This window comes from Spermophilus citellus (assembly GCF_964194105.1).
Source record: "Spermophilus citellus genome assembly, chromosome: 4".
NCBI classification, from domain to species: Eukaryota; Metazoa; Chordata; class Mammalia; order Rodentia; family Sciuridae; genus Spermophilus; species Spermophilus citellus.
The window spans coordinates 34228999-34255560 of NC_138185.1; the positions used below are offsets into that span (position 1 = coordinate 34228999).

Genomic DNA, 26562 nt, shown 5'->3' on the forward strand with positions numbered 1-26562 from the left:
TCTTCTGAGTCAGTTTCCTTTCTCCTTTGTGAGTCTTTTGTTTATGCTGCACTGGCTTCTCACATTGATAAACAAAAATTTCCCTTTGGGATTTGTTAGAGAACTGATACCTCCACTGTTCAGAATTGGAAGACTTCCAAGAAAGATCACTCTTTCCTCCAAGCTGCACATCCGCGTTACGCCTGGGCTGAGCTTGCCTGAATGTCAATGCCTTTGACACACAATAAGGAGGTACTTCCAAATCCTGGCAGCTGTGCTCAGAACTAGAAGTTATTAATTTCAGAGAGCCTCTGCTCTGCATCTGCCTGTGACCTCTATTATTAATCCAAGGAAGAGAATGAACAGCATATGTTCCTAGTTTCTCTAGCACCTCTGATGGCTGCTACAGTAACCATCGTGCCTACTTAAATCAATAAATCAATGGCCCTTGTAGACAATCACAACAATTATTAGTGAGAAAAGAGGAAAAGAAAAGATGTAGAGGAAAGGATAGAAGGAAAAAAGAGAAGGAGAGAAAAATGAAGCAGATTAGCACATCAGTCTGGAATTGCAACAGCTTTTCTTAAAAAAAAAAAAATGTCTGACCAAGGAAAGTAATGACACATGCCAGATGGGCAGTGAGAAATCCTGGTTGTGTTCCTTTGTGGCCATTCAGGAGGTTGGGAAACCTCTAAATGCAAACCACAAACAGAACCATTAAGAGGTGGTCCTGGGTTTTACTGAATAGCTTTCTCTCTTCGCTCTTGTTATGCAAGACATACCCACTATTTCAGGCCTCCTACTCCAGCCACATTTCCGTTTTGCTCTTCTGAGGATTCCTTTTACTTTTAGTCAGCACCCCACAGGTCTTGTATAAGTGGTTTTCCATGGGATCATCTCCCCTCCTGAATTTGTTCCCTTAAGCATCCTTTTTACATGGCTCCACCTCCTCCCTTTCTTTATGCCCCTTTCTTTTGCTCCGGTCTTTGTCCCATCTCTTCATCCAACAAACATTGTAGAACATCTATTCTTCCAGGAAGTGTTAGTAGAAGTGTTAGTATGAATTAAGTATGAATTAAGATGTTCTACCTAAAACAGCATTTTTTAGCTGTTATCTGTTACAAATATCTTTTCTACTTAAGTGTTTCCTTATGTAGCTGCTTTAAACATTCTAGAATACATCTCTTAGTGAACATATTAACATTTCTGTTGCATGTATACCTAGTGTAGGTGAGTACAGTTTCCTAAAGTAGCATTTCCCTTTTACATGTCCATAGCAGTGGTTGAGAGTTCTGTTGCTCTCTCTCTCTACCTATGTGTCCCTAGCAGTTGAAGAGATAAACACAGTCATTATATTCATAAAGTGGGATTCAGTACAAAAATGAGAATGAATAATCTACAACTATAAGCAAAAGTTGGTTGGATCTCAAAAACACAACACTGAGTGAAAGAAGCCAGACCCAAAAAAATACAATTCCCTTTTTGTAAGGTACAAAACAGGCAGCAATGATCTACATTGTTTAACAGCAGGATCACAATTCATTTTTGAATAGTTCCTTTTGGAAGGAGGTGTGAAAGGGGCTTTTAGGACCCACTAAAGTAACAGTATTCTACTTCTCAATCTGGGTGTTAATTTGGAGACTTAAGCATTTTGTGAAATTCAACAAACTGCACATTGGCACAGGTTCTTTTCTTTGGGTTTTATCCTTCAATAATATTTTCATTTAAAAAATTGAAAACTTATTTTTCTGCTTTGTCCACAGCTATACTAAACTCAAGCTACAAGTCACTCCAGAAGGGCGCATTCCTCTTAAAAAGTAAGTCTCCTGAGTGTTTCCCATTGTTCGTTTTCTTTTTCTCAAAGATTTGAATCTGTGCCATGGCTCTGCTTTGTTTCTTCATCAGCCCAAGTGGGAGCTTGGCAGTGCGTGATAACTCTGTCCTCTTGCATGTGTGCCTCATATCAGAGCAGCTGATTTCTTCATAGCATTTCCCTGGGGTACCCTTTTCCTCTGGCGTCCCTTTTTTAAAAAACACCGAAGTGGGATGGGGAGGGAGTGAGAAAGAAGGGGACCTCATTGCTAAACCCAAAGAAATATCTGATACTCAGATCTATTCTGGGAGCACAAATTGGGTGACCTCAGTACCTCTCTCTACCAAGGTAGCTCTACCTTAAAGCAGGACTTGCAAACTCTGGAGATGGGCAAGGAACTTAAATAACAAAGCAGGGCAGGAAGAAGTAGAAAACTATCTGCAAATCAGTCTAGGGTACTGAGAATTTACCTGTGCCATGTACCTTGTGGGATGGGTAACCTCCAGGTAGAGGATTTTCTAATGTTTCAATAGAAACCATAATCCAAATTATTATACTAAATTGTTCAGCACTTACTTTCTGTTTTTTTAAAAATGAAATTAGTGACCTAAGAAAGTACATCTTTAGATCATATTAGTCAAAAGTCTTTCACTTGACTTATAAGCTATCAGTGAGATTCTGTTCATGAAAAAATTTGAAGTCTTAATAAAAAAAAACATACACACTTAGGGCCCTGGGTAGCAATGAGGTGACAAGTTTGCTAAGTTTATTTTAATATATATTTAATATAAGATGTTATTTGATGCACTAGTTTCTTAATTGGATCATCATCATTACCTCAGAACATTGACATTGTGTTAGACACTACGATTTTTTTAAAGCACACACAAAGATCTTTCTGAACACAGATGCAGATGTATGGAAGAATAGCTATCCTTTGATTCTTTAAAGGTGAATAATGAATAGGTTTGATTCAATGGGATATATTGAGTGGGCACCATCTGTAGGTGCTATGATCCCAGTGACTTTTAAACATCTCTCATTCATGTGTTTTCACTCCACAGTATATATCGCTTGTTTTCAGCAGACCGGAAACGAGTTGAAACTGCATTAGAGGCTTGTAGTCTTCCATCTTCAAGGGTGAGTGTGTTGCCTATAGTGATAGCACAGAAAAATAGTTCTTAATGATTTATACTCAATACACATTGTACCAACACTACCTGGACATATTTTTATAAAGTCTAAAACCCATAACTTATTTATATTTGCAGTGTATGAGACCACTATTATATTCTTTCATTCCCATAACCCCAATATTTCAATCTAGAATGACTCTTGTGGGGCTGGGGACATACATAGTTCAGTGGTGGAGTGCTTGTCCTGGGGTCCTGGGTTCAATTTCCAGTGGTGAATAATGAGGAAGAAGAGGTGGGGAGGAAAAGGAAGAAAGAAAAATGAAAACCTTAGAGAGATAACTTGCATTTTGTAGATAAAAAAAATCAGTAATGTATTCTGGGTGTAGTGGCACATTCCTATTTATCCTAGTAACTAGAAAGGCCTAGGCAGGAGGAATACAAGTTCAAGTCCATCCTGGACAATTTAGCAAGACTTTTTCCCAAAATAGAAAAAAATAAAAAGGGCTAGAGATACAGCTCGGGTGGTAGAGTGTTGCTGGGTTTAATCCTCAATACCATACACACATACATATTTGTGTGTGTCTGTCTGGGTCTGTGTTTGTGTATGTGTAGTGATCTAATCATGTAATACAGAAAATAAATAAATAAAAAAAAGAAAGGGTCAACATTGTCAAGAAGACAATTTATAATGCCTATCTTTTTTTTTTTTTTAAAAACCCCTATCTTTAAAATAAACCATTCCTTAATGTCTCTTGAGCTAGTAGCTAATGATAGTGTGAGGTATTGTGTTTAGGAATACATTCAAAATACTAATTTCACCTTATCCTTCTTAAATTCCTTAGTTTAAGATTTATAAGTTGGAGATACATTTAGCATGGTTATACATGTTTATGAATAAATGTATATACTCTGCAAGGCCATGTCCAAAACGATTTTACTGAGAGTGACACAGATCAAAAGTTTGCAGATAACTCACTTTGCTCTTGGTTGGTAAAGTAGGTGAGAGGATAAAAGATGTAATTTGCTTTTATTAAATGTTTGATAAATACACACCACTCTGTATACATTAACCGCCTAGAATAATGTCATATGCTTTCATTTTAATTAATTTCTACATAAGTGAATCTCAAATAAGTTGTTAGCATTGTTTCTAGGTGAACAGTCTATTGCAAAAACTCTTTCTCATGTTATATTCAGTGCTTTCCCTTCTATTCTAAATTATTTTTATCCTAGTATCTAAGCAACAAAAAGCACTTATTTAAGGACAACACTGACTTTATAGAAACTTCCGAGCCTCTTGAAACACTAGCAAGCACTGAATGAAATCTTAAAGCCACTCTTAAACTTATGATTGAATTATTATTTATTGAGTTCTCTTTATTAAATTAATTGGCCAATTTTTATTGTGAATATTTTTTCAAAGTGAAGTTTATTAACAACTTTGGTAGGTTACAGGAAACACTGTCCACCACCACTTCTCCTCTACAGGTAGAAAAGGCTTAACATTGCTGCCTGAACAGGGCAGAGTTGTGCAAAGGCTCCACAAAACATAGTTACTTTTGCTTTGATAAGCAAAGTAAAGTATTGAATTTTCTTACCATTGCTCTTATGATAGATGCTTTAGGGTAGGAAAGATGAAGCAATGAAGCTCCTCTCATTGACCCAACAAATATTTCTAGAGACCTTACTATGTATCCACAGGCACTGAGAATGTGGTAGTGAACAGAAATGAAGTTTAAGGTTTCAAGGACTATAAAATCATCTGGGGAACTAGTTAAGAAATACATCAAAAGGGGCTGGGGATATAGCTCAGTTGGTAGAATGCTTGCCTCACATGCACAAGGCCCTGGGTTCGAACCAGCACTAGGAAAAAAAAAAAGAAATACATCAACAAATGCATGTGTAAATTGAGAGAAGTGTTATGAAAGAAAGAAAGGAAGGAAGAGGAAAAAAGAAGTGGTGCTATGGAGAATAAGGGAAGCTTACTTTAGAAAAAGAAAGCAGTGTATGCTGAGGCTGGGAAGAAATTTCTGGATTTGAGAAACAGAGAAAAGACCACTTGTTCAGAAAAGTAAAAGAGAGAGAGAAAGTATGAAAGATGGCTTTATAAAGACATGCAAAGAATGGTTAGCCTTAGAAATCCCTTCTGGTTTTACCTTTCCTGAATAATGCCTTGTGAAATACAAGAATCAAAAATTTTAACTTGGTATTATACATCTAGCTAAGGGAAAGAAGGAATAGAAAAGCTGAACAGAAAAATCAAACCCATCAATCAATTCTCAGTAAATTGCAATTTTCTAAACAATTGGATTCTGACATTTCAGTCAATAAACATAAATTGAGTCTTTGCAATCCACTATGTCTATTATAGGTTCAAACTTTCCAACCAATATCAACCAGAGACATTTGAGGAGGTAAATGAGATTCAAATAGCAGGAGTTACATTTAAATTGGAAAAAAAAAATTATCTTTAGCAAATTAAATGTAATGCCAATTCTCTGAAAACAAACTGAAGTTATTTGAAAAATATAATCAACCTCCATAGTAGTTTTGAAAGATTATTTTTCATAGTTAAGTATAATTTACTTGGAGAACTTGTAGAATCAGAATGCCTTTTAAAAAATCTAAACCGAAGATGGTTTCAAAGCCAGGAAATTAATGTTTCTGTGAACTGTCTATTGCACATCAAAGCTATATTTTTAAATCATTGCAGTAATTTCATATCTACGTGACTTTTAAGTGGGAAATATCCACTAATTATCAAAAAGATTCTGGATACATTAACAAGGGATATTTTAAACATTGCACACTATAAAAGGATTATATAAAAGGGTTAGCTAGTTTGGCATAAATGGGAAACAATTTCATAGCCAGACATCATTCAAACTAGATTTAATTGTGTTCTGTAAATAGACACATTACCCAGAAACACAGTGGATATCCTGTGGAGATTTTTTAAACATTATCTTTGTACACATTGTTAGGGATAATTAATGCACTTGAACTTGTATCCTGGCTGACATGATCCATTGGAATAACACATTCCTTTAGTGGGTAGTCCTTTGGAGATTATAGTTGTTAGCCTCATGTCACCCTAATTGTTAAAAAAGTAGTACTGTGCCGAAAAAGAGAGACAAAGCAATAGCTGTCCTTCTATTAATAATCTAAACTTATTTTCCAGTGAGACCTCTGAAAACCTTCCCATTTTCAGAAAATGACCATTCTACCCACAAGCTGAGAACTGAAAATAATTTATTTGTACCAAATTCCCTTGGTTTTAGGCTTATTAACTTGAAAAGAGCTCAGTGACATTTGGAATTGTATTGTAGTCTTGCCATAACATGGGCCTATGGGGGTGCATTTTAATGAAGAACATAATGAAAAAGCCTGTGTATTTATTTTAAGTTGCAAAGTTTGCTGGGTATAGTGGTACATGCCTGTAATCCCAGCAACTCAGGAGTCTGGGGTAGAATAATAAGTTCAAGGCCAGTCTGGGCAACTTAGTAAGACCCCATCTCAAAATAAAATTTTAAAAGGGATTGGGCATATAGCTCATTGGTAGTACATCCCTAGGTTCAATTCCAAGTCCTGGGTGTGGGAAAAAAAAGTTTATTGTAGTTGATGGACACACAAATATATTACAAAGGGAAATTCCTTGGGATTTCAAGACCATGATATGTTTTACTGAGTAATACTATAAATAAAGCTTATAAAATAATTTCTCTGTATAACTGTAGTTCATTTCATTTCTTCCTAAATCAGAAATTTAGTTACTTTTGAGTTGTGATACTGAAAATCACTAATATCAAAATTCCATTTTAAAATCACATTACGTACCCAGTACATAATAAATTAAGGGTAATTTATTTGTAATTATTCTATGGACTCTGGCTAATTCAACTTTTTGATTTATAGTTTTAAATCAAAAATATTGAAAATATGTAGAATTTGTAATTTACTGGGAAGGAATCCACTGGACTGTCAAGAAAATAATCTACATGTGGACACTATTTATTTGATTCTGCTTCAATAAATTAATACTTTTTAATCATCAAGTTGAGCAAAAGAAAAGTGAGATAAAGAAAATCAGCTACATTGAGAATTTTATCTTTTTTCATGTGCTAAAATTCAACAGTGAAAATAATATTACATTTATTCATATTATCTCATTAATTTTTCCATTTAATAGAAAATCCTAATTCTCAGCTGGTAAATAAACAATGGTTAGATTTTAGGAAAGCATATTGTTCTATGAAATTTTGTGTCTGGACTCTTACGAAAATGATTTTCATTAAATCTGATGCTCAACAAGAAGTACCATGTGCAAGCTCTCACTGCCAACACTCACCATTCTCATAAATTATGTCCATTTATTTAGTAGGTGTTTAATGTGTACCTACTATGTGTTGCACACCAGAATTAGAGCAACTGACAGACATCACGCAGGTCCTAACTTGTGCGCTTCAGCAGGTTAGGAGGGAAAAGGGAATGATATAGCCGAGAGCACTAAGCGTTGAAAAATAAGAGAAGCAAGTTATGATGGGAAAAGAAAAACCAGACCAAGTCAGTCAAGGGGGAAACAAGGCCTTCTAGAGAAAGAGCCTTCCAACTGAGTCTTCCAACTAAGCCAAGAAGGAAGAAAAAATACTAAGAAGAAGAATACAATTATTGATATTCTTAGATAACATGAATTTATATCTGTGCTGGATGAGTTTACACGGAGGTAGAGTGGACTCTATTTAGAAGGGAACATGCAGAAATGCACTTGGGGTTTATAAAATGCAATCAAGTTAGATGCCCTTGAGTTGGATGGCAGCACCATTGGGTGTTTTTTGTTTTTGTTTTTTTAATTTATTTTATATCTTTCTTTTCCCATTGTCTAACAACCCAAGAGTAGGGTAGACATGTCCAGACCATTCTGTAAAAAGATATATGTGTGTCTAAATCAGAGAGCGTGGCATCCTCTAGTCAATGGGATTTTTTTTTTTTTTTTAATAAATCAGACGAAATTTTGGGAACCTGCTTCCAGGTTGTCCTTGTTCCATTTTATGAATGGCAAAATACCAATCAAGCAATCCATGAGAATTTATTTCCTATTGTTCTAGGACTTGTGTTCATGATTTCAAAGTTTGTGTACAAGTAGCCTAAGCCTGCTGGTATAAAGCATCTGTCTATGCTTTATCCCTCTATGTGAAATGATTGATGTGTTGCTTGGTTTTCTCAACATTCTATTTTGCAACATAAATGCATTTTCCTCTATAAATGGAAAAAAATATGGGGCTACTGTTCATTCCATAAATATGGGGCTACTCTTATACCCAGTGGTAAGCTAAGTTTTCTTACATTAGCAAGCAGTGTACAATTTCAGACCATAATTCAGACAGGATTTAAAAAAAAAATTTCTATTAAAGTAAATTTCAAAACATGAACATGATTAAGAGGAAGGGTGTTTTCTTTGGTTTAAGAGCCTGAAAATAAAAATAATCATGTAAACATATACCTGAAATAGGGAAACTGCATGAAAAATGTCCTTCCTGTTAACAAAGACTTGAATACATGCTTCCGGTTTCCATGGCAGCCCAAATAAACAGAAAACAGAAGCCACAGAGGTAGCCTTTTATATCAGTGACTGGCTTCCAGGACAATAAGACAGGAGCAATCAGTGAAAAATAATGGCTGGTGCTGCCCTACTTAGGAAAACTGTTTTACAACTTATCACATTATTTAAACCAGAGGGAATGTTGTTTTTAAAAAAAAAAAAGACACACAAATTTATGTTTTCATTTGACAATGTCTTTATCTAGTAGTAACATCACTTTGAAAAAATATTCATTCAAAAACCTGATAAACATCATAACAGTGTGCATATACTTCATGCTGCTGTTCCGCACATTTAAAAAATGATTAACATGGTAGAATTTGTTATGTATATTTTAACAAAATTTAAAGAAACATATTCAAACCAAAAGAAAGAGGAGGAGGAAAAAGGGGAAAGAGGAAGAAAAAAAAGAAGAGGAAGGAGAAAAGGAAGAGTAAGAGGAAAGAGAAAAGGAAGGTGAAGGAGATGAAGAAGAAAACTAAAAAAAAAAAGTGCTGCTAAACAGAATCTGTCCTTCCTATGTCTAACTTATCTTAGTAAATGTACTTAGGGAATTTTCTCAACATCCCTTTAGCAGAAGAAAAATCTTAAGCTCTAAAAAAAAAAAAAAAAAAAACAGAAAATTAGGATTTTGACACCTCAAATCAGAGTCCAAGTGAGCTCTACATTTGGCCTCCTGGATGTGCTCTGGATATTTATTTACCAGACCTCCTAGAAGAAAGGAAAAGAGAAGGAAGGAGACAGGGAGACAGGAAAGGAGGGAGGACAAGAGGGAGGGGAGAGACAGAAAGAAGAAACAGGAGAGAGGACCATATGCTGACTCTGTCGTTCTATTTCTCAGAATGATTCCATACCTCAAGAGGACTTCACTCCAGATGTGTACAGAGTTTTCCTGAATAATCTTTGCCCTCGACCTGAAATTGATAACATCTTTTCAGAATTGTAAGAGGACACATTTTAATCTGCATTTTCTTCCAGCTTGCATTGATACTCAGAGTGTCTAGATGGGATTTTGAGCAGCACTAGAAGGAGATGGAAGAAAACCTTACACCAAGTCTATGCTCCTGAGCGATCTGTTGGGCATGATCACATGTTCTTGGTCCTGAGGTGGAGCCACTGATTTTAATGAGTGATTTATGATTTATGATTCCTGTTAGTTTAGCATCTCACATGATTCTGTGGGGTTTAAAGATAGAACAGGGAGGTATCTTGGCTAAGTTGGAAATAGACTTGTGTACCAGAAAGATCTGTGACTGAGAACCACTTATTTGATCTGAACCATATCAGTGAAAGAAGAAGTTTGAATTACCAAGAACCCTCTCAGCTGGAATATTATTTGCTTTTATGTTACAAATTACAAATATATGCCTATCTTTTTTAAAGAAACTGAAAAAAAAATTTAAGAAAAAAATGAATAAACCAAAACATCAAGGCATGTGTGGGAAATTTGCAGTTTACCCTTCTTGACACACTAAAATCTACATAAATACAAAATAAATCGATCCAAAATTGGTGAAAAAAGTAAGGAGAAAGATAGGCAAACAGTTCTGCTGAAAATAACATTGCATGTTGGATGTCTTTGTGATGTTTATTGCCATTAAGTGTTTATTGAATATCAACAGTCCTGAACTTGTCATTGGGTTGTTGATTAAATTGTAACGGGCAATTCAAATCACATTATTTAGAAAAGTTATAGACACTTATGAAACGTTAACTTAATGAAATGAAAAACATACCTAAGTAGGTTGTTTATTTTTTAAAGTAACGAATGAGGTACAAATATAACTTTAAATGATTAAATGGGATTTGAGAGTTTGATGACTAATCATAGTGTTAGTGTCATAAATTTAAAAATCCATACTTCTGTTTAATTTAAAGTGCCTTTGTACACAAACTATGCAGAGTTTTCCTAATGTGTATTTTTTTAGGGATTTGATAATTTTCAGGTGTATTGGGATTTAGTGGTGTTGATTATAAAAGACAATTTATAGCCCATAGGGATACAGAAATTATGGTGGAGTCACAGTATGTTTTTTGGGGCAAGCTAAGAATTTATATAGCTTTTCAAGTATGGAATGGTTTTGCTTCTCTGTAGATAAGTTCATAAATAAGAGTTAAAGGGGAAAATATTAAAACTGTTGGTTTTAATTGTTTTTAGTGGTGCCAAAAGCAAACCATACCTTACTGTTGATCAGATGATGGATTTTATCAACCTGAAGCAGCGAGATCCCCGGCTAAATGAAATACTTTACCCACCTCTGAAACAAGAACAAGTCCAAGTACTGATTGAGAAGTATGAGCCCAATAACAGCCTCGCCAAGAAAGGTCAGTACACTTTGTTCCACACCACAGGGAAGCTCTTATTCCCCATTGTGAATGGGTGGCACTCTGGTAGTTAGGGACATCAAAGACTTCAGAGACTGTTTAGGTCAATTGCCCTATTTGTAAACCTCCTTGTCTTTCTGTCTGAAATCACTGGTTGTTTAAGCCAAAATAGATTTTTATTTTTTAACTTTGGTGTGTGATTTATTTTAGGTTTATGTATGCATGTAATATATATCTTTATAATATCTCATTATTTGTTTTGCTTCAGATTTATCCAGTGAGTGAGTGCATTTTTCTCATATAGGAAATTCACTAACTTAAAGTTGCCCTTTCTGTTCTCTTTCTAGTAAGTTCTGTGAAGTAGCCTAAATCTCCAAAACCAAAAAGAATATTCAGTCTACTAAACTCTTTTATTGCAATTTACATGATCTGACAAATTTTTATACCCACTTTGGAAAATATTCTGAAATCTGATCTTTTATATTTAAAAAATTAGTGTTAGTAGAAAAACTAATCATTAGTCCAAAAAAATTGATATAAAATAGGCAGCTCTAAGTTGCATAGAATTCATTTAGAAATTTACATTTTTAATTCAGGAGAAGTCAGTTGCCAAAATACGATCAGAAAGAATTAATTGCTGGAAGTTTTGAATTATATGTGGAACATTTTCCCCAAACAAGATCTTTGGTTGTTTCTCCACCATGAAGATTAAATTTCATCTGCCTTGAAGTTGCTTCACTTAGAAAATCAATACGTTATAACATGTTATTGCAAATTGCCTATTCCATAAGCAGGGACAGCAAAGTTCCAGTTATTGAAAAGGAATAAATTACATGCTAATATGTGGGCAATTTATAAAATAACAGAAATAGCTCTACCAAGCTTAAAAGTCACAAATAAGAATGGTCGTCATAAGAAGAGATTAAAAAGTTTTTTTGGCTCATCATACTTATTCTGCAACTGGTCCTCTGAATATAAAATAAATGTATTTAGTATAAAATAAAATATTCTCTCTGCGTGTTGTTAAAAGGGAATTTCTAGATAACATTTTTTTCATTTTTATTTGTGTTTTTGGTTGAGTGCTTTTCTCTATTGTCTTCGTGTTTCTCATGGCCATGGAGGTGAGGTCAGTCAAAGGAAGCAACTGACCCAACAGTGTGCCTTGGCAGGGCTAGGCCCGCCCCTCCACACCTGCCTCTTTCCCTAGTACCACTTGTATTTCTCCTCCTCATTACACAGGGAGCAACTTGCTGGATAAGCTTTTGCCTGTATAGCTTAGCATTACCCTTATGACGTCTGAGCTTCTCCAAAAATGACCAACATGATGTTATAACAAATCCAGCATAACTTCTTAAAGTGATCAGCCCATGACACTGGGAAAACAGAAAGTGTTTTTTAAATCAATGAGGCCTCCTAAGCATCAACTGTACCCTTTTGCCTCTTTTCACACCACACTGCTGATTGTCCATGCCCCAGCTGCTATGTGACACCTCCATTTATCATTTTCTGATGACTTAGATGAACTAGAAGGTACAAAGGGAAAATCTGTGACTGGTTATTGTAGAACTCCATGATCCAAGAAGAACCAATCTTGACTCTAATGGAAATTAAGACTTTCCCAGCATTAGTATGATTATTTAGTGCCTTTTTGTAAGTGCATGAGGTATGGATTTCATAATCAGAACAGGTGCATAAAATTCAGGTATATTTTTAAAACAAATATATTTCTCTTCCTATGACTTAATATGACACTGATATGAATGATGTGTAACACCCTTAATCACAATATAGAGAAGCAACAAAGAACTGTGGTGCCCCTAACAGTTTCAAAGTTGAGATCCACTGGTCTCCTGGTCTTGGTATTTAATTTCTCTGTGTCTTAATTACTTCATCTTTAGAACTGAAAGGATAAGAGTTCTCCATTGGCTTGTGATTTTGCATTAAATAATGTCTGCATGGTATTTAGAAAGAAGAGTGTGTGGCCCACATGTGGGATGAATAAGTGTTAACTCTTTCCTTGAGGTGTTGAGATGGAGTGTGTTGGTTTTTATTCCTCAGGTATTTTCATCCCCACCACCTAGAAGATCAACCTGCTCATGATGCATTACTTACTGTAGACTTGTAGGTGTGATCTAGTAATTGACATATAAAGTATTTGTGCCCCAGTTTATGACTTGAGATTATCCCCTGGAGGTCCCTAAACAGAGGAATTTTCTTTATGCCATCTCTACTGAAAGTCTTGTTTAGCACATGGGAAGGACAGGGACTTTGGAGTTCATCCCTGGGATTTGGCTAGAGTGCCAACCACCCCAGAGACCTACAGAGACAATTCAGGAGATCTGTCATCTTTTCTCCTCCACAGTCCATGTGAAAGAAATTCACCTCTCCAGGTATCAACTAGTCAATTTACAAAAGACCTTAGTAAGGTTACTTCAGCTCTAAGACGTGTAATTGTGATAACTGCCTTATTTAAGGATAAAGTGAGAAGATGTATGCTGGTGTTTAGTTCAGCATTCAATAATCATTCCTTAAGTGGCATAAATTATGATTATCATTATTGAACGCAGGGCACTCTTTACAAGCTGTCTGAAGAGATCTGAGGACAGGCAACTCTATATGAATACTGAGCCAAGGGAGTTGTTTTTCTAAGTTTTCCATTAGCAACCTAGAAAAAAACTTATTTTCAATCCCAGCATTTCTTTCTTAACCCAAAACCTTAAGTAACAAAATTATGTTGAATATGAGCTATTTCATACCACGTGGTTTTATTTGCCACTTTGGCTGTTTTTATATGAACAAAGAAGACTAGAGAAGATTGTGTCATTGTGTTAACTATTATTTCATAGTCAAAAGATAACAATTTTTAAATTTATTTAGGGAATTAGGAAATCACTGGATTAGATTGCAATTCTTGAATAAGTAGAGTTTGAAGTGTGAAGATGAAAATCAATTTTTGATTTGGTTTTTCCACTTATAACATTTGATGTTTGACTTTAAGATCTTTTCAGAACCTCCTTTTTATGTCTCCTTTATAAGTAGGCTTCAACAAAGTACAAGTTAATAAACTTTTGTTTGACTTTAATAGAGTGGTATGGATCTTCAAGGAAATAGCTTTCATTTATTTTGAGACTTTTAAAAGCATATTAACAGGGGCTGGGTTGTGGCTCAGTGGTAGAGCACTCACCTTGCACATGTGAGGTGCTGGGTTCAATCCTCAGCACCACATAAAAATAAATAAATAAAATAAAGGTATTGTATCCAGCTACAACTAAAAAAAAAAGTTAATAAAAAAAAGCACATTAACATTTTGCACACAGGCACATCAAGTCTTTGAAGTCAGGTGACTTATATAAGATCTAATACTAACATGTTCTTGAAGAAACCAAGTTTTAAATTTCCAGTTAAGTGCTGAGTACCTTTTGATCAATAAACATATGAGGGAATAAGTGGAGAAGTTTAATATTTTATTATAATGTTTTTCTTCTGCTTTCATTTTAACTAGTACCTCAAATATGTCCAAACATTAAATCAGTGGTGATCTTAGTGCTGATCCACAAACTTAGTCTTATTTTTCTGAGAAAGACACTCCATACTGACTGTCTGTTAGAAAATGAGAGGCATAAAACACATACATAAAATATGTAGTATAACATAAGTAGATGTATGAATACATACATGCATATATATACTCTCTCTATATATATTTTAAAGCAAGTTTTAAATACACAAAGTTGATATATGTGTTTAGTTTTAATATTCGTTTTCTATCATTTTCAAATGAGAGCCTAAAATTTAAAAAAGTTTAATTTGACCTACAGCCTAAATGTCAGAGCTGACTACAGGCTAACAGGCCAAATGTGCAGCACACCAAAGTGTGAATTGAAAATCCAGAAGAGACGATGGGCCTGCTCTAGTTAGCATGTTGGCCACATTTCTATGCTAGAATTTCTGTTTTGGGAGATGTGTACATTGATTGTAAATAATCCAAGTGCTTCTGTGCATTCTGAGCCAAATAGTCACATATTTGGTTTGCACAAAGAAAGAGTTTGAATCTTGTCTCAGAAGACACTGTTCTCAAAAGTGTCTGTTTTAATTGCTTTATTTTTACAACATTAAATCACACAATGAGAAATGCTGGGCCCCCCAAGTTAGCAAATGTTTCTTCCCTGCCAAATCGTTTTTACTGTTGACCTGAATCCTCTTGACACAGAAACACATAACAATCTCTGCTTATCCCAAACCAAAAGGTCATGAATTCCATTGTGTGAAGACTAATATCTCCTGAGCACAGTAAATTTCTTTAATCACTTAAATTCTTCAGAAAAAATGAGAGTGAATAAAATTAGCATGAAAAATAAAATAGTCAAATTGATGATATTTTGGTAACAATACAAACTTCAAGATTCAACTGATGCATCCATAAATGAAAATTAAGTTTTGCTTAAACCAATCACCAAACCAAAAGAAAACCATAGGATTTTTTCATGCTTTTATTCTTCTTTGGAGAACAGGTGTGCATTAGTATTTGTTAAATAACTGAATTTATATAGCAGATTATAATGTTAGCAGAGGTTTCAGTTCCATGTCTCTTCCCCTTTTTATCATCCATTATTCCTCTTAAATTTTTATCAGAACTGTCTAAAAGAGTCCTCAATTTATTTCAATTAAATCATAAAATGCAGCTATATAATCCCCTTTAGTATTTATCAGAACTCACCAAGTTAATAGTTTGATAACTGAAATGAACTCAAATTCATAATGGTAAAGCAATTTGGTTTTAAGCAAAGGACACATAGGTCACACATAGCAAATGTTTTTTCTTTTGATAGACCTAAGCTAATAATGAAAGTATCAGAAGAAATAACTATCCTGTTTCAATAGAGTTTTATTTAAAATATGGATAGAGTTGAACTATATTATAGCATTATTATCAACACTAAGAAGTTGACAGAGAGAGAGAGAGAGAGAGAGAGTTCTGGACTTGGAAAGCTTACAATAGTGTTAGGCAGGACTCCTTCATTTGAAAAAAAAAAAAAAAAAAAGATGCTTAACTCAACCTGAAGCACAAAAAGGGAATTTACTGGCAGAGCTAAGCAAAAAGTCAAGGTATTGGCAGGGCAAGTGGCACACACTTGTAATCCCAGGGCTCAGGAGGCAGAGGCAGGAGACTCACAATTTCAAATCCAGCCTCAGCAAAAGCAAGGCACGAAGCAACTCAGCAAGACCCCATCTCTAAATAAAATACAAAATAGGGCTGGGGATGTGCCTCAGTGGTTGAGTACCCCTGAGTTCAATCCCCTGTACTCCCCTGCCCCAAAACTCAACAAAAAAGTCAAGGTGTTAAAGACTTGTGGACTGACAATAGTGGAAGAGAAACAGTAACCCAAAATTTAAATGGGACGTGGAAGAATGATCACAGGGCAGATAAAAATAGTAGATTCCACTAAAACTGAATCAGAAATCAAAACCTAATCATGAGTCTTTACATTACCTTAGGCTGCCATTGATTTTGGAGGGGGGGATCAGCCCCATCCATAGTTTTCTCATCTTTGGAATAATTGATTCACTTCAAAGACTGCTAGACAAATTAAGCAAGATGTTTGTAGAAAGAAGACTGTCCACTACACATAGATAGTTGACCTGAACTGATAAAAAGTGATCACTGGTATTTATTTACACCCAATTATTTTGAACATTTATGGGTCTGGAAATAAAATGTGGGGCTTTGGACAAAGGCATTCCCAAATCTGGCTGTCTCCCCCATCTTACCAGGCTTATTTAACTTAGCTCACCATTATGAATAAGTTAGGATTATTTAATGATGAAACCTGAAAAAAATGCCATGTCATATTTGTCAAAATGTTCCTTTCTGACTTTGGTGCTCTTTTCTATATTTTTATTAAGATAGAATTATAGTTATGGATATAAGGATTTACACTTAACTCTTACTTTCTTATCACTTAACTTTCCAAGTAGACTTTTTAAAATCATATTTTCCCAGTACCATGTCTCCTTGTCTAAGTAGAAGTCAAAAAGCATAAATTGAAGAGGATTATTATAACAATCTCTATTGTGCATCCTTGAGGGATCAAACATGACAGAATTAAACAAAAAGTTTGCCACAGTGGCATGTTTAAGCCATTAAACCTCAGGTATGTGACTTTCCTTGCTTGAGCCAAAGGTTCTTCATCTATAAAATGGAGTGACACTAGCATGACAGCAGTTTTTCTACACCTCTGGGAGCTCAGCATTTCAACCCAGACACCAGCATCCACCCCACTCTCCAGTCTTCTCCCAGCCTAACCACAGCCATCATGCAATTCCCTGGAACTTCATGGCCCCAAGAGTAGTCAGAAAATAAATGCCTCATCTTCCTTACCCCTCATGTGACAGTTGTGATACATATCATCTACTTTCTTGCAGAATCCCCCAGTGTACTGAGCTTTATTTATCCATCCGCTGTACGTTGCTCAATGACCTTCCATTTATTAGTTGCCCTTCCTTCTCCTCTCACGTCTCTTCTCCTCTACTGTTGACTCTCATATTCAACTTTTGGAAGACCCCCAACTTGGACAAACAATGTTCTTAACAGAGTTGAAAGCAAAATATAAGTAACGGAAGAGTTAGTGAGTTTCAAGAGAAAAAAAAAAATGGAAAAGAACTGTGCCCACAACTCATCAACTCCTTCTTTCCATATTATCAGATAATGATTTTACTAGTTACCATTCATGAAGCCGTGGTCATTGGCTTCACATCATGGGAGTTCATATTTACAAGGGACTTAGCCATTTGGCCCAAATTTTCAGATCATAGAAAAGGAGCTAAGGAAGTAATAAAGTGGTGACCCTGACTCATATTTTCTTTGTTCCATGGCAGCTACTAGATTCCCTCAGGGCAGCCACCATCAGGTCTTGCTTAGTAAAGAAATGCATTATACTTGAAAGTTAGCAATTAGCATCAATAGCAGCGGTTCTCAAACTTATCCTTGATGTAGCATCCTTTTATTAGTGTCCATTTCTTCTGACAACATCTTTCAAGAAAGGCCAATACATGGGGGAAACCTTTAAAAGCACTTTGATATGAGTCAAGAAGAGTCTGGAATACCACTGGTGATGACAGCCCTACCTGCCCTCCACCCCACCCATTGTCTGTAGTCACTTTGCCAAAACCCCAGGAGATGCAGGATGCTCAGTTTAAAAACCACTCATCCGGAAGAAGTATTGATTGGTTTAAAGATCTGCCTCAAATTCAAGTAGGCATCCATTTAAATATGTTTATATAGATTACCTGCATAGCAAGAGAGGAAATGAAAGAACTAAAACCAATGAACAAAGTTAACTCAAAGGAGATAGATTTTCTTCCCAAAAGACAAAGACAGATGAAAACTATATGACATATTTAATTCTTTTCATGCCTTAATTGACTACACTGAGGACATTGCCAAAAGCCACCAGTATTTTATTGATAGGGATTCCATTTAAATTCCATCTATTGACTTTCTAACCTCTGTGGAAGGTCACAGAAGAATGGCATTGTTGTCTGTGAGCAAAATTTAAGCTCCTCTTAGCTTTCTGTTTCTTATGTTCTGCAAAGTATTCAAGATTGTCTACCAATGAAAAAAATAAAAATAAAACGACTCTTTTATCAAGGTAGCCACTATGGGTCCATTATTCATTGGTTGACTTGCAACTTCCTTTCTGGTATTCCTTTAATGCATTTCCTTTTCTCCCAGGAGGCAAGGGCTGGGCCCCAGGAATGCCAAAGGCCTGGCCCAGGAATCCTGTGTTTTCTTCCTTTGGCTTTTTTTTTTTTTTTTTTTTTTTTTTTTGGTGACCTCAACGTCTGCTCAGCAGCTCAGTTTAGCCAGAAAGTCACAGCCATGTCTAGTCACAGCTGAAATTCCTTTGTGCAGAAAATAACCAGACAGGAAAAATATAAATAGTAAAAGTCAAAGTCAAATGCCAATCCTAAGGAGTAGAGAAGTGTGTGTGGTGGTCTGAGCCACTCCATGGTCTGCCACACTTTGTTAATGCCTCTTACTGTGTCAGATGAGACCCCCAGATACCTTGCCATTTCTTGTGTGAGCAACTGGGACAAAACAGAGAATGGCTATTTTCCCCCCTCAATGTAACCTCTCAGCATAATTTCCCACTGACAATTATGGACTGTTCAATTATTTCTCTTCTCAGCTGGAGTCAGGTAGAACTCTGACTCACTCCAAAGGAACAGTTTGTAAGTTGCCTTGTGCTGGGGGAAAGGTCACCAAGCTACAGGCACTTGACTCCCAACACTGCCATGCCCAGAGTCTTGTTTTGTTAAATAATCAATTTACAGGAAATGAATAAGGAAATGTATTGAATGCAAAGAGAAACAAACCATGACCACAAGGAAACCAGATCAAATGAGGTGTGGACCATCAACTCTAACACTTAACTGAAAAGCTGGAAAATATGCCCCTGCAGGGAACACCGCCAGGAAGCTGAGAGTGACCAATGATTTCATTAGTACATTATGGAGATCCCAGGAGCTCTGTCTCAACTCTGAATCATTGCAGTCTCTAGGATTCCGATCATAAGAGCAAAGTTAACTCTAGGCTAGGAATAGCATTATGAAGAACTTTCATGAGGATGACAAACAAAATAAATCTTGTTACCTAAGACTCCACCTGACACATAGAAAATGAGCCAAAAATGCTTCTTGGTAATGTTGCTATATGACTTTGTTGGCGTTCCCCCAGAAACTGACTCGGAGAGAATTCAAGAGCAATGAGTTTGTTTGAGAGGAGATGCCAGGAAGCACTAGTAGGGAGTAGGAACAAAGAATGCAGACGGTCAATAAAGGTTGACTTATCAACCCAATTATCATCATGACTAAGCAGAGCTTAGTCCTGGGATAATCACTATGTTTGTATGAAGAACACCCATCACTATGTTTGAGTATGCTCTTAGGAAGTGTTCATTCTCAGGCACTTCCAGTCTATTGGACATAAAGTTGGCCATTAGGCAAATAGATGCAAATGGGAGTCCAGTCAACCAGATCTCTTAGTGCACCAAGAAGGTCTGCTATAATTTCATTACCAGCAAAACGATGCTTACTACGGTCACATATAAAAAGGATTTGTCCATCCAGCTCTGCAACTTTACCAAGAATCTCCAGCATTTCAAAGGAGAGATGCCCCCAACGTACCTGAAATTCATAGTCATGGTTTGGATTTCAAGTGTCCCTCAAAGACTCATATACTGAAGGCGTGGTTGCCAGCTTGTAATGCTGTTGAGAGGTAGTTGCACATATAGGAGTGGAAGGAAGTTGGGTTACTCAGTGCCTGCCTTTGAAGGGGATATTAAGGACACTGGCCCTTCTCTTTTCTCTTTGCTTCCCAGTCACCATGAAGTAAATGAACCTCCTCCACCTTACACTCCCCACCAAGATATACTGTGCCACCACAGGCCCAAGGCATCAGAGCCAAGCAGCTATGGACTGAACCCTCTGAAATAAGCTATGAGGGCTGGGGATGTGGCTCAAGCGGTAGCACACTCGCCTGGCATGTGCGGGGCTCTGGGTTTGTTCCTCAGCACCACATAAAAATAAAATAAAGATATGTCCAATGAAAACTAAAAAACTAAATATTAAAAAAAAAATCTCTCTCTCTTAAAAAAAAAAAATCCGTGAATCAAAATAAACCTTTTCTCCTTAACTTGCAAGTATTTGTCCTTAAATTGATTTCCTCAAGTCGAAGTCATGGAGAGTTGACTAACATACTTATCATACTCTTTTCTTTACTCTAACACACACTTGCATGGACATTTTAATCTAGCAAACATGTATTTCCCACCTAACTTAAGAACTACTAGAGGGGATGGGGTTGTGCCTCAGTGGTAGAGCACTTGCTTAGCATAGGTGAGGCACTGGGTTCGATCCTCTGCACCACATAATAAATAAATAAATTTTTTTAAAAAAATAACTACTTGGGCTGGGGATGTGGCTCAAGCGGTAGCGCGCTCGCCTGGCATGCGTGCGGCCCGGGTTCGATCCTCAGCACCACATACCAACAAAGATGTTGTGTCCGCCGAGAACTAAAAAAAAAATAAAAATATTAAAAATTCTCTCTCTCTCTCTCTCTCTCTCTCTCTCTCTCTCTCTCTCTCTCTCTCCTCACTCTCTCTTAAAAAAAAAAAAAAATAACTACTAGAAAGCTCACCAACATCAAAATAAAGCCAAGGAACATGTAATTCCAAGAAGAGATGATATTACAAATAATTATAATTCAAGACATAATATAGATAGAATAATTATAATTTAAGATACATATATTCATTTGTTCATCTAGCAAATATTTACAGGGTGTTCTTTATGTGCTAGGGAGGTTTAGAGAGAAAGAGAAGTTTAATTTTTCATTGAGGGTCTAGCAATTTTCAAGAAATTCTTCAATTTCTTTACCTGCTTGTGATCCCATATAAACCTCACAACAAATCTTCAAGTCCAGGTTATTATCCACACTTTATGACAAAAAAAAAAAAATGATTCGATGGGCAGTCAAAAAACTTGAGTGGCAGGAGCATATGCTTATTGGTGAGGGAATTAGTGAGATGTAGTCTGGAAGGGTATCTGCATGTGACCTAAATGCAGCCTTGATGCTACTGTTGGCTAATTCATTCATGTATTTACTTAATACGCATTTTTTTTGAGCCTTGCTGCCTGTGCCAGCCCTTGAGCCAGGAAGGTAAGGTGCCATTCTTAGCCTCACATGCTCTCGATATATTAGAATCTCCTGTCTCATCAGAACAGTGAGGAAGGATGTGCCGAAAGCTTCTGAAGAGCAAAGCAGCATTGCATGCTGTGCTTCAGGAATGCCACAGAGCAGAGGCCCAAAGGAAATATGGATTAGAGTTAGGTGGCATTTGAGACACCAAGAGATATCATGTTCTAAGAAGTTCATCAGAAAGCATGAATGAGCATATATTGTTGGCCTGCCTGTGTACTAAACACAGGGAGAGATGTAAACAAAGTGAAGGCCATGGCTCTTGCCCTTAGAAAGTCATTGTCCAGTTGGGCTAAGGAGCATGACATTGTGGTTGAGGATTTAAAACATTTTTGTCTACTTTGCACTATGGTCAAGAACCATTATGGAAGATCTGCTTTTGTAAAGCAATGTCACAGGAAGCTGAGAAAATACACTGGAACTTTTTTCTAGCCTCTGAGAACCTCTAACTCTAAAGATAAATAGTACTTACGCAGTTCTAGGCTCCAAATATGTTCTAAAACTATGTTCACGAAAGAAGGATATTACTCTGAATCCTGTCTTTGTCCTTCATTAGCAACTTAAAAGGACTGTTGAAGCTTCTTTGGGTCAAATTTTGCTTCTATACCATGTTAAATAGCAAAATTTTGCAGTAACGATTGCAAAGTTCATGTCCAAAAAACAGTAATTGAAAGAGAACATTTAATAGATTATTTCTGAAAGTGGGCAAATAGATTTTGGTGAGCCATGCTATATGAATGCCATCTGAACTTTGTTTCTGTGAACTGAGCTAGCAGAATTCACAAGGGTCATAATACCAGGGATAGATGTAAGCCAAAAAGTGACTTCTCAATGCTGAACTTAGAAGTGATTTAAGGAGGTGCTAAGCCATTGGACCAGTAGTGTTTCAGTGTGCACTGGTGTCATTACATGAAGGGTGAAGACTGAAAGATGATGAATGGATTCTCAACCACCTAATCCCACCGACATCCAGACATATGGGTGCCAGAACCTGCCTAATTGGCATTTGGCTCAATACAATGAGGCTGGTGCCCATGCTAGCTGGCAGACACACTGTCCACTTTACCCATCTCCACTGTGTGATGATTCTATGTATATTTATGGGCCATCTGTCTTCCAAGGCAGAATTTCACTGTGCTGCAAAGTTTTGGAGATGTTATTTGCATGTGTTTAGTTGTTTTTATTTTCTCAAGCTAACCTGATTTTTTTTTTTTTTTTTTTGCAAAAGTCACAAAACAATGTCACCTCTTCAGCTCAGCATTTCTCTTATTCTTACGTTGGCATAACAAGATTTTTTTTTTTATTGTATTTTGTTTTTCTTCCTAAATGTTAAACTCATGGGTTAGAAAAGAAAAATGCTAGAAGATGCCTTTAAATGACATGCAGAGATTAGAATGTAAATTAAGTCTGGAAAAGAATTTTGGACCTTGATAGACAAATTCAATTCAAAGAGCTAATCCTCACGGTTCTGCCAGACGGGTCATTTGTCTGCCTACACTCAGCTTCTTTTAACAGAAAGATTAAAGTAACACGTTTTAGAGAGATAAGCAAATCATGGGAGAAAGTCTTCCTTGGTCACATCCAGGGCTATTTTTAGGACTGATGCAGGGTGACCAGATTGAAGCCACTGCCAGCCAGGCAAAACACTCCCTCTTCCATCGCCCATGTTCCTTATCCAGGACAGTGCGGGGAGTTATGTGGATAAACATCATCAGTCACACCCACCACCATCTGTCTTTTCATTGCTTCAGCGTGTGTTCCTGTTTAGCTTTCATACTAGTTGTCCCTGTGCACCCAGACAAGGCGCTTACCTCTCTGAGCCTCCATTTACTCAAATGAAAAATGGGAAGTTAAAAGTCCCTCTCTCATAGGATTTCTGTGCCTTGAACAAGGTCAGTGCTTAGTAATCTTATTATTATTGTAGTTGTTGTTATTGTTTTTTCACCTTCTATTACTAGACAAGTTGTGGTTTCTTTTTCATCACTGCAGCATTAGTAAAGGCCTAGAACACAAAAAGTTGACTCCAAATCCTGCCCTACTGAGAGCTATGTGCCTGAGCAAGCCACATCGTTCAGATATCTTATCTATAAAATAGGCACAAAAATGGTAACCACTAATAGAGTTACGATGAAGACAAAATGAGTTAATTTTGTGTGCAGTTAAGTAGCAAATAAAGTCCTTTTTGACAGTATACTGGAAATAGATCAAATGGATGCAACTCTTCAGAAGATGGCTCTCTTTTTCTTTCTTTCCAATCCTGTTTGCGCTTACACAATGTATGTATTTCCTTTCAAGTCCAAATGCATTATAAAACAAGAGAAGCGTCCTGTGTATAAACGTGGCCAACCATGTTCTCTTTCCTTGAAACTCCACAGGACTTTTTCCGTGACACTTCACTGCCACTTCTTTACATCTGCTCTTGGGACTGTCTCAGGAGCAGCTCCATGTCTGTTATTCATGCTATGTTAAAATGCATACAGAGTGGGAAAAAGCCTGACTGGGGAACTTTCCAGGCACTTTAGTATTGTGCCCTGGATTCTGCCATGGCTTATGCACTTTCTCTTTTTCCTGGGTCATGGAGTATAATAAAAAGGTGGTTCAGACACACCACTGGGCTCAGGAGTTTCAGTATAAACAAGGGACATCCACTTGTGTTACCTGGCCTATTGAAAATCATATTCATAAGCTTCTCATACTTTTTAATCTATGGACTTAAGAGGAAATTCTCCAAAAGTGAGAAAAGGAGGTTCAGAGAAATGTGAATTGATGGAGCAATAGTTTGCCGTGTTCAATATAACGAGGTACAGTCTACTCTTTTATCATTTAAGGAATGATCTGCCATACTCTGAGTTATCCTAGTCCCCTTCTTCTGGTCTGTTTTGATGACTGTGGACTTTTTCTGGGACTTCTCCTAGACTTGAGGACAAGAAAGCTTTGATATTAGACTACTCTCAGGTCCAAGAAGAAATTGTACCCTTATTTCTCTCCTCTCTCCTTCCTTCACCATCCCTCCCTTTCCTGAGACGAAAGATAGAACGCTTTGATGTGAACTGTTCTGGAGAAAAGTTAAAAGGGACTTTGGAAAGATGAAGGGGAAAATATCTCATCTGTTAAACACTCCTACCTATGACAAGATTAAACACACAGTTTATTTCAGTGCCTTAGAATTTAGTTTTCTAGACATTTCCTCACTTTTTTTTTTTAGATCTAATTGTATAACATCTCCAGCAGTGTTTTGCACTCCAATGGCAACATTACATGAGAGAGTTTTAAAATAAAATTACAATTAAGGACACAGATTTCTGCTGATTGAGTGAACTCATGAGGGGTTCATCCCATGGCCCCCCTGAGGGGAGTTGGACAAGGCATCAGCACTCAAATCATCAAAGGCCAGCTTGATTCAGTTGTCACCCCTTTAGAAACTCAGGTGTTGACAGCTCTTTCACACACCACCATGCCTGCTCTACACAAAGCATCCTTGTGAGGTTGGCAAGAGACACCAAGGAGTGTGAGTAACTTCTCACCTGATGAATACCTGTGAATTCAAGCTGCCTATGTAACTCTGATTCCATTCCACCCGGGAGAAACAGCAAGAAATACCTGACTGCCAGATTATCCATACAGTGCCATCCATGATGAGATATTAGTCACTGCATGCTTTTCATTAGAAAGATACAGATACAAGAAAGCCAGGGAACCCCACCATAAGTTCCTAACCAGGCAAAGCCAACCTTTGGTTCCTCCCAGGTAATTGAATTTTGCCTAAAAATGCTAGGAGCAATGACAACACTTTGAAATTTGGCTTCATAAATTTTATCAACAAAAACAGTTGCAATATAGAATAGTAGAAAGATCATGGAACTTCCAGATAAATATGGTGGACTGAACATATATATTCATTCAGTTAGACTCTCTTAAATCCATATTAGTACTGCATTATAAGAAAGATTTTTTTAAGTGTAATCTAGTAAGAGTGTGGGATAAGGTAAAAGACAATTATAATTTTTGTAGCTGTCTGTATGTTTATAGCTATAACAGATCTGAAGAACTGATCATACTTTAACTATATGACAAATGGAGAACCAATCCAAGTTACTCATAAAAATCTTAAGGTTTCAGGATTGATAATCCAGGTCCCTCTAGAAGTGGGATTAAAGAGAAAGACTAAAATAAGGGGAATGACAGCTATTTAAGAAATAGCTCCCTGAGAGATATAAATTATTTACTCTTTGGAGATAGGATAAAAGAAGAAATGAGGATGATCAAGGGTTCCCATTTTGAAAGTAAGGCCATCATAGAAATCTACATGTGGAGACTTCCAATCTCTTCCCTCATTTGGCCCTAGAACGCTGGGATCCAGATTTATATTCTCCTGGTAAAAAAAAAAAAAAAAAAAAAAAAAAAAATGAGAACTTCTCTAAGGATTCTGACTGAGCCAAGAAGAAAGACCTAATGTTATGAACATTAGAGATTACTCCAAGAGACAAAGGCAGATCCCTTCTCATGCTTTTGAAGCCACCAAATGTACTCATAAGTCCAATCAGTTTTTTATCCTGGCACTTTTAAATATAAACAGATAATCAATAGTAATACTAGACATATGAGGAAAATTTATTTTTTAGAAATAGAAATAAATAAAAAAGTATTTAGAACATAGTGAAAATGTAATGATAATTCTTTAAATATATAAATATCATTAATATCCTTAAGAAAATAACCAAATATGTTGCACCTGTGAAACAAAGAAGTGTCAGACCATAAACTGACTCATAGACATTAAAAATAGGGAAGCAGAAACAAAATACTGACAGAACAGAAAATATTTTTTTTTTAAATCCCAGAGAATAGAGCAAGCAAATGAAAAAAAAGAGAGAGAAAATGAATAAAAATTTAAAACTGGACCAAATAATGTTCCAGAAAGAAAGAATACAGGAAATTAGTATATAAATAA

General features: G+C 36.4%; 1 protein-coding gene across 6 annotated transcripts in view; it reads left to right on the plus strand.

Annotated features, from left to right (window-relative positions):
* PLCB1 (phospholipase C beta 1) overlaps positions 1–26562 on the plus strand; it is a 718158-nt gene that overhangs the window by 497686 nt on the left and 193910 nt on the right. For all 6 annotated transcript variants that reach the window (XM_081292670.1, XM_081292671.1, XM_081292672.1 and 3 more), the window contains 4 exons: positions 1743–1796; positions 2857–2932; positions 9369–9469; positions 10686–10852. In XM_081292670.1, the coding sequence (XP_081148796.1) occupies positions 1743–1796; positions 2857–2932; positions 9369–9469; positions 10686–10852 (398 nt within the window). The remainder of the gene's footprint in view (positions 1–1742; positions 1797–2856; positions 2933–9368; positions 9470–10685; positions 10853–26562) is intronic.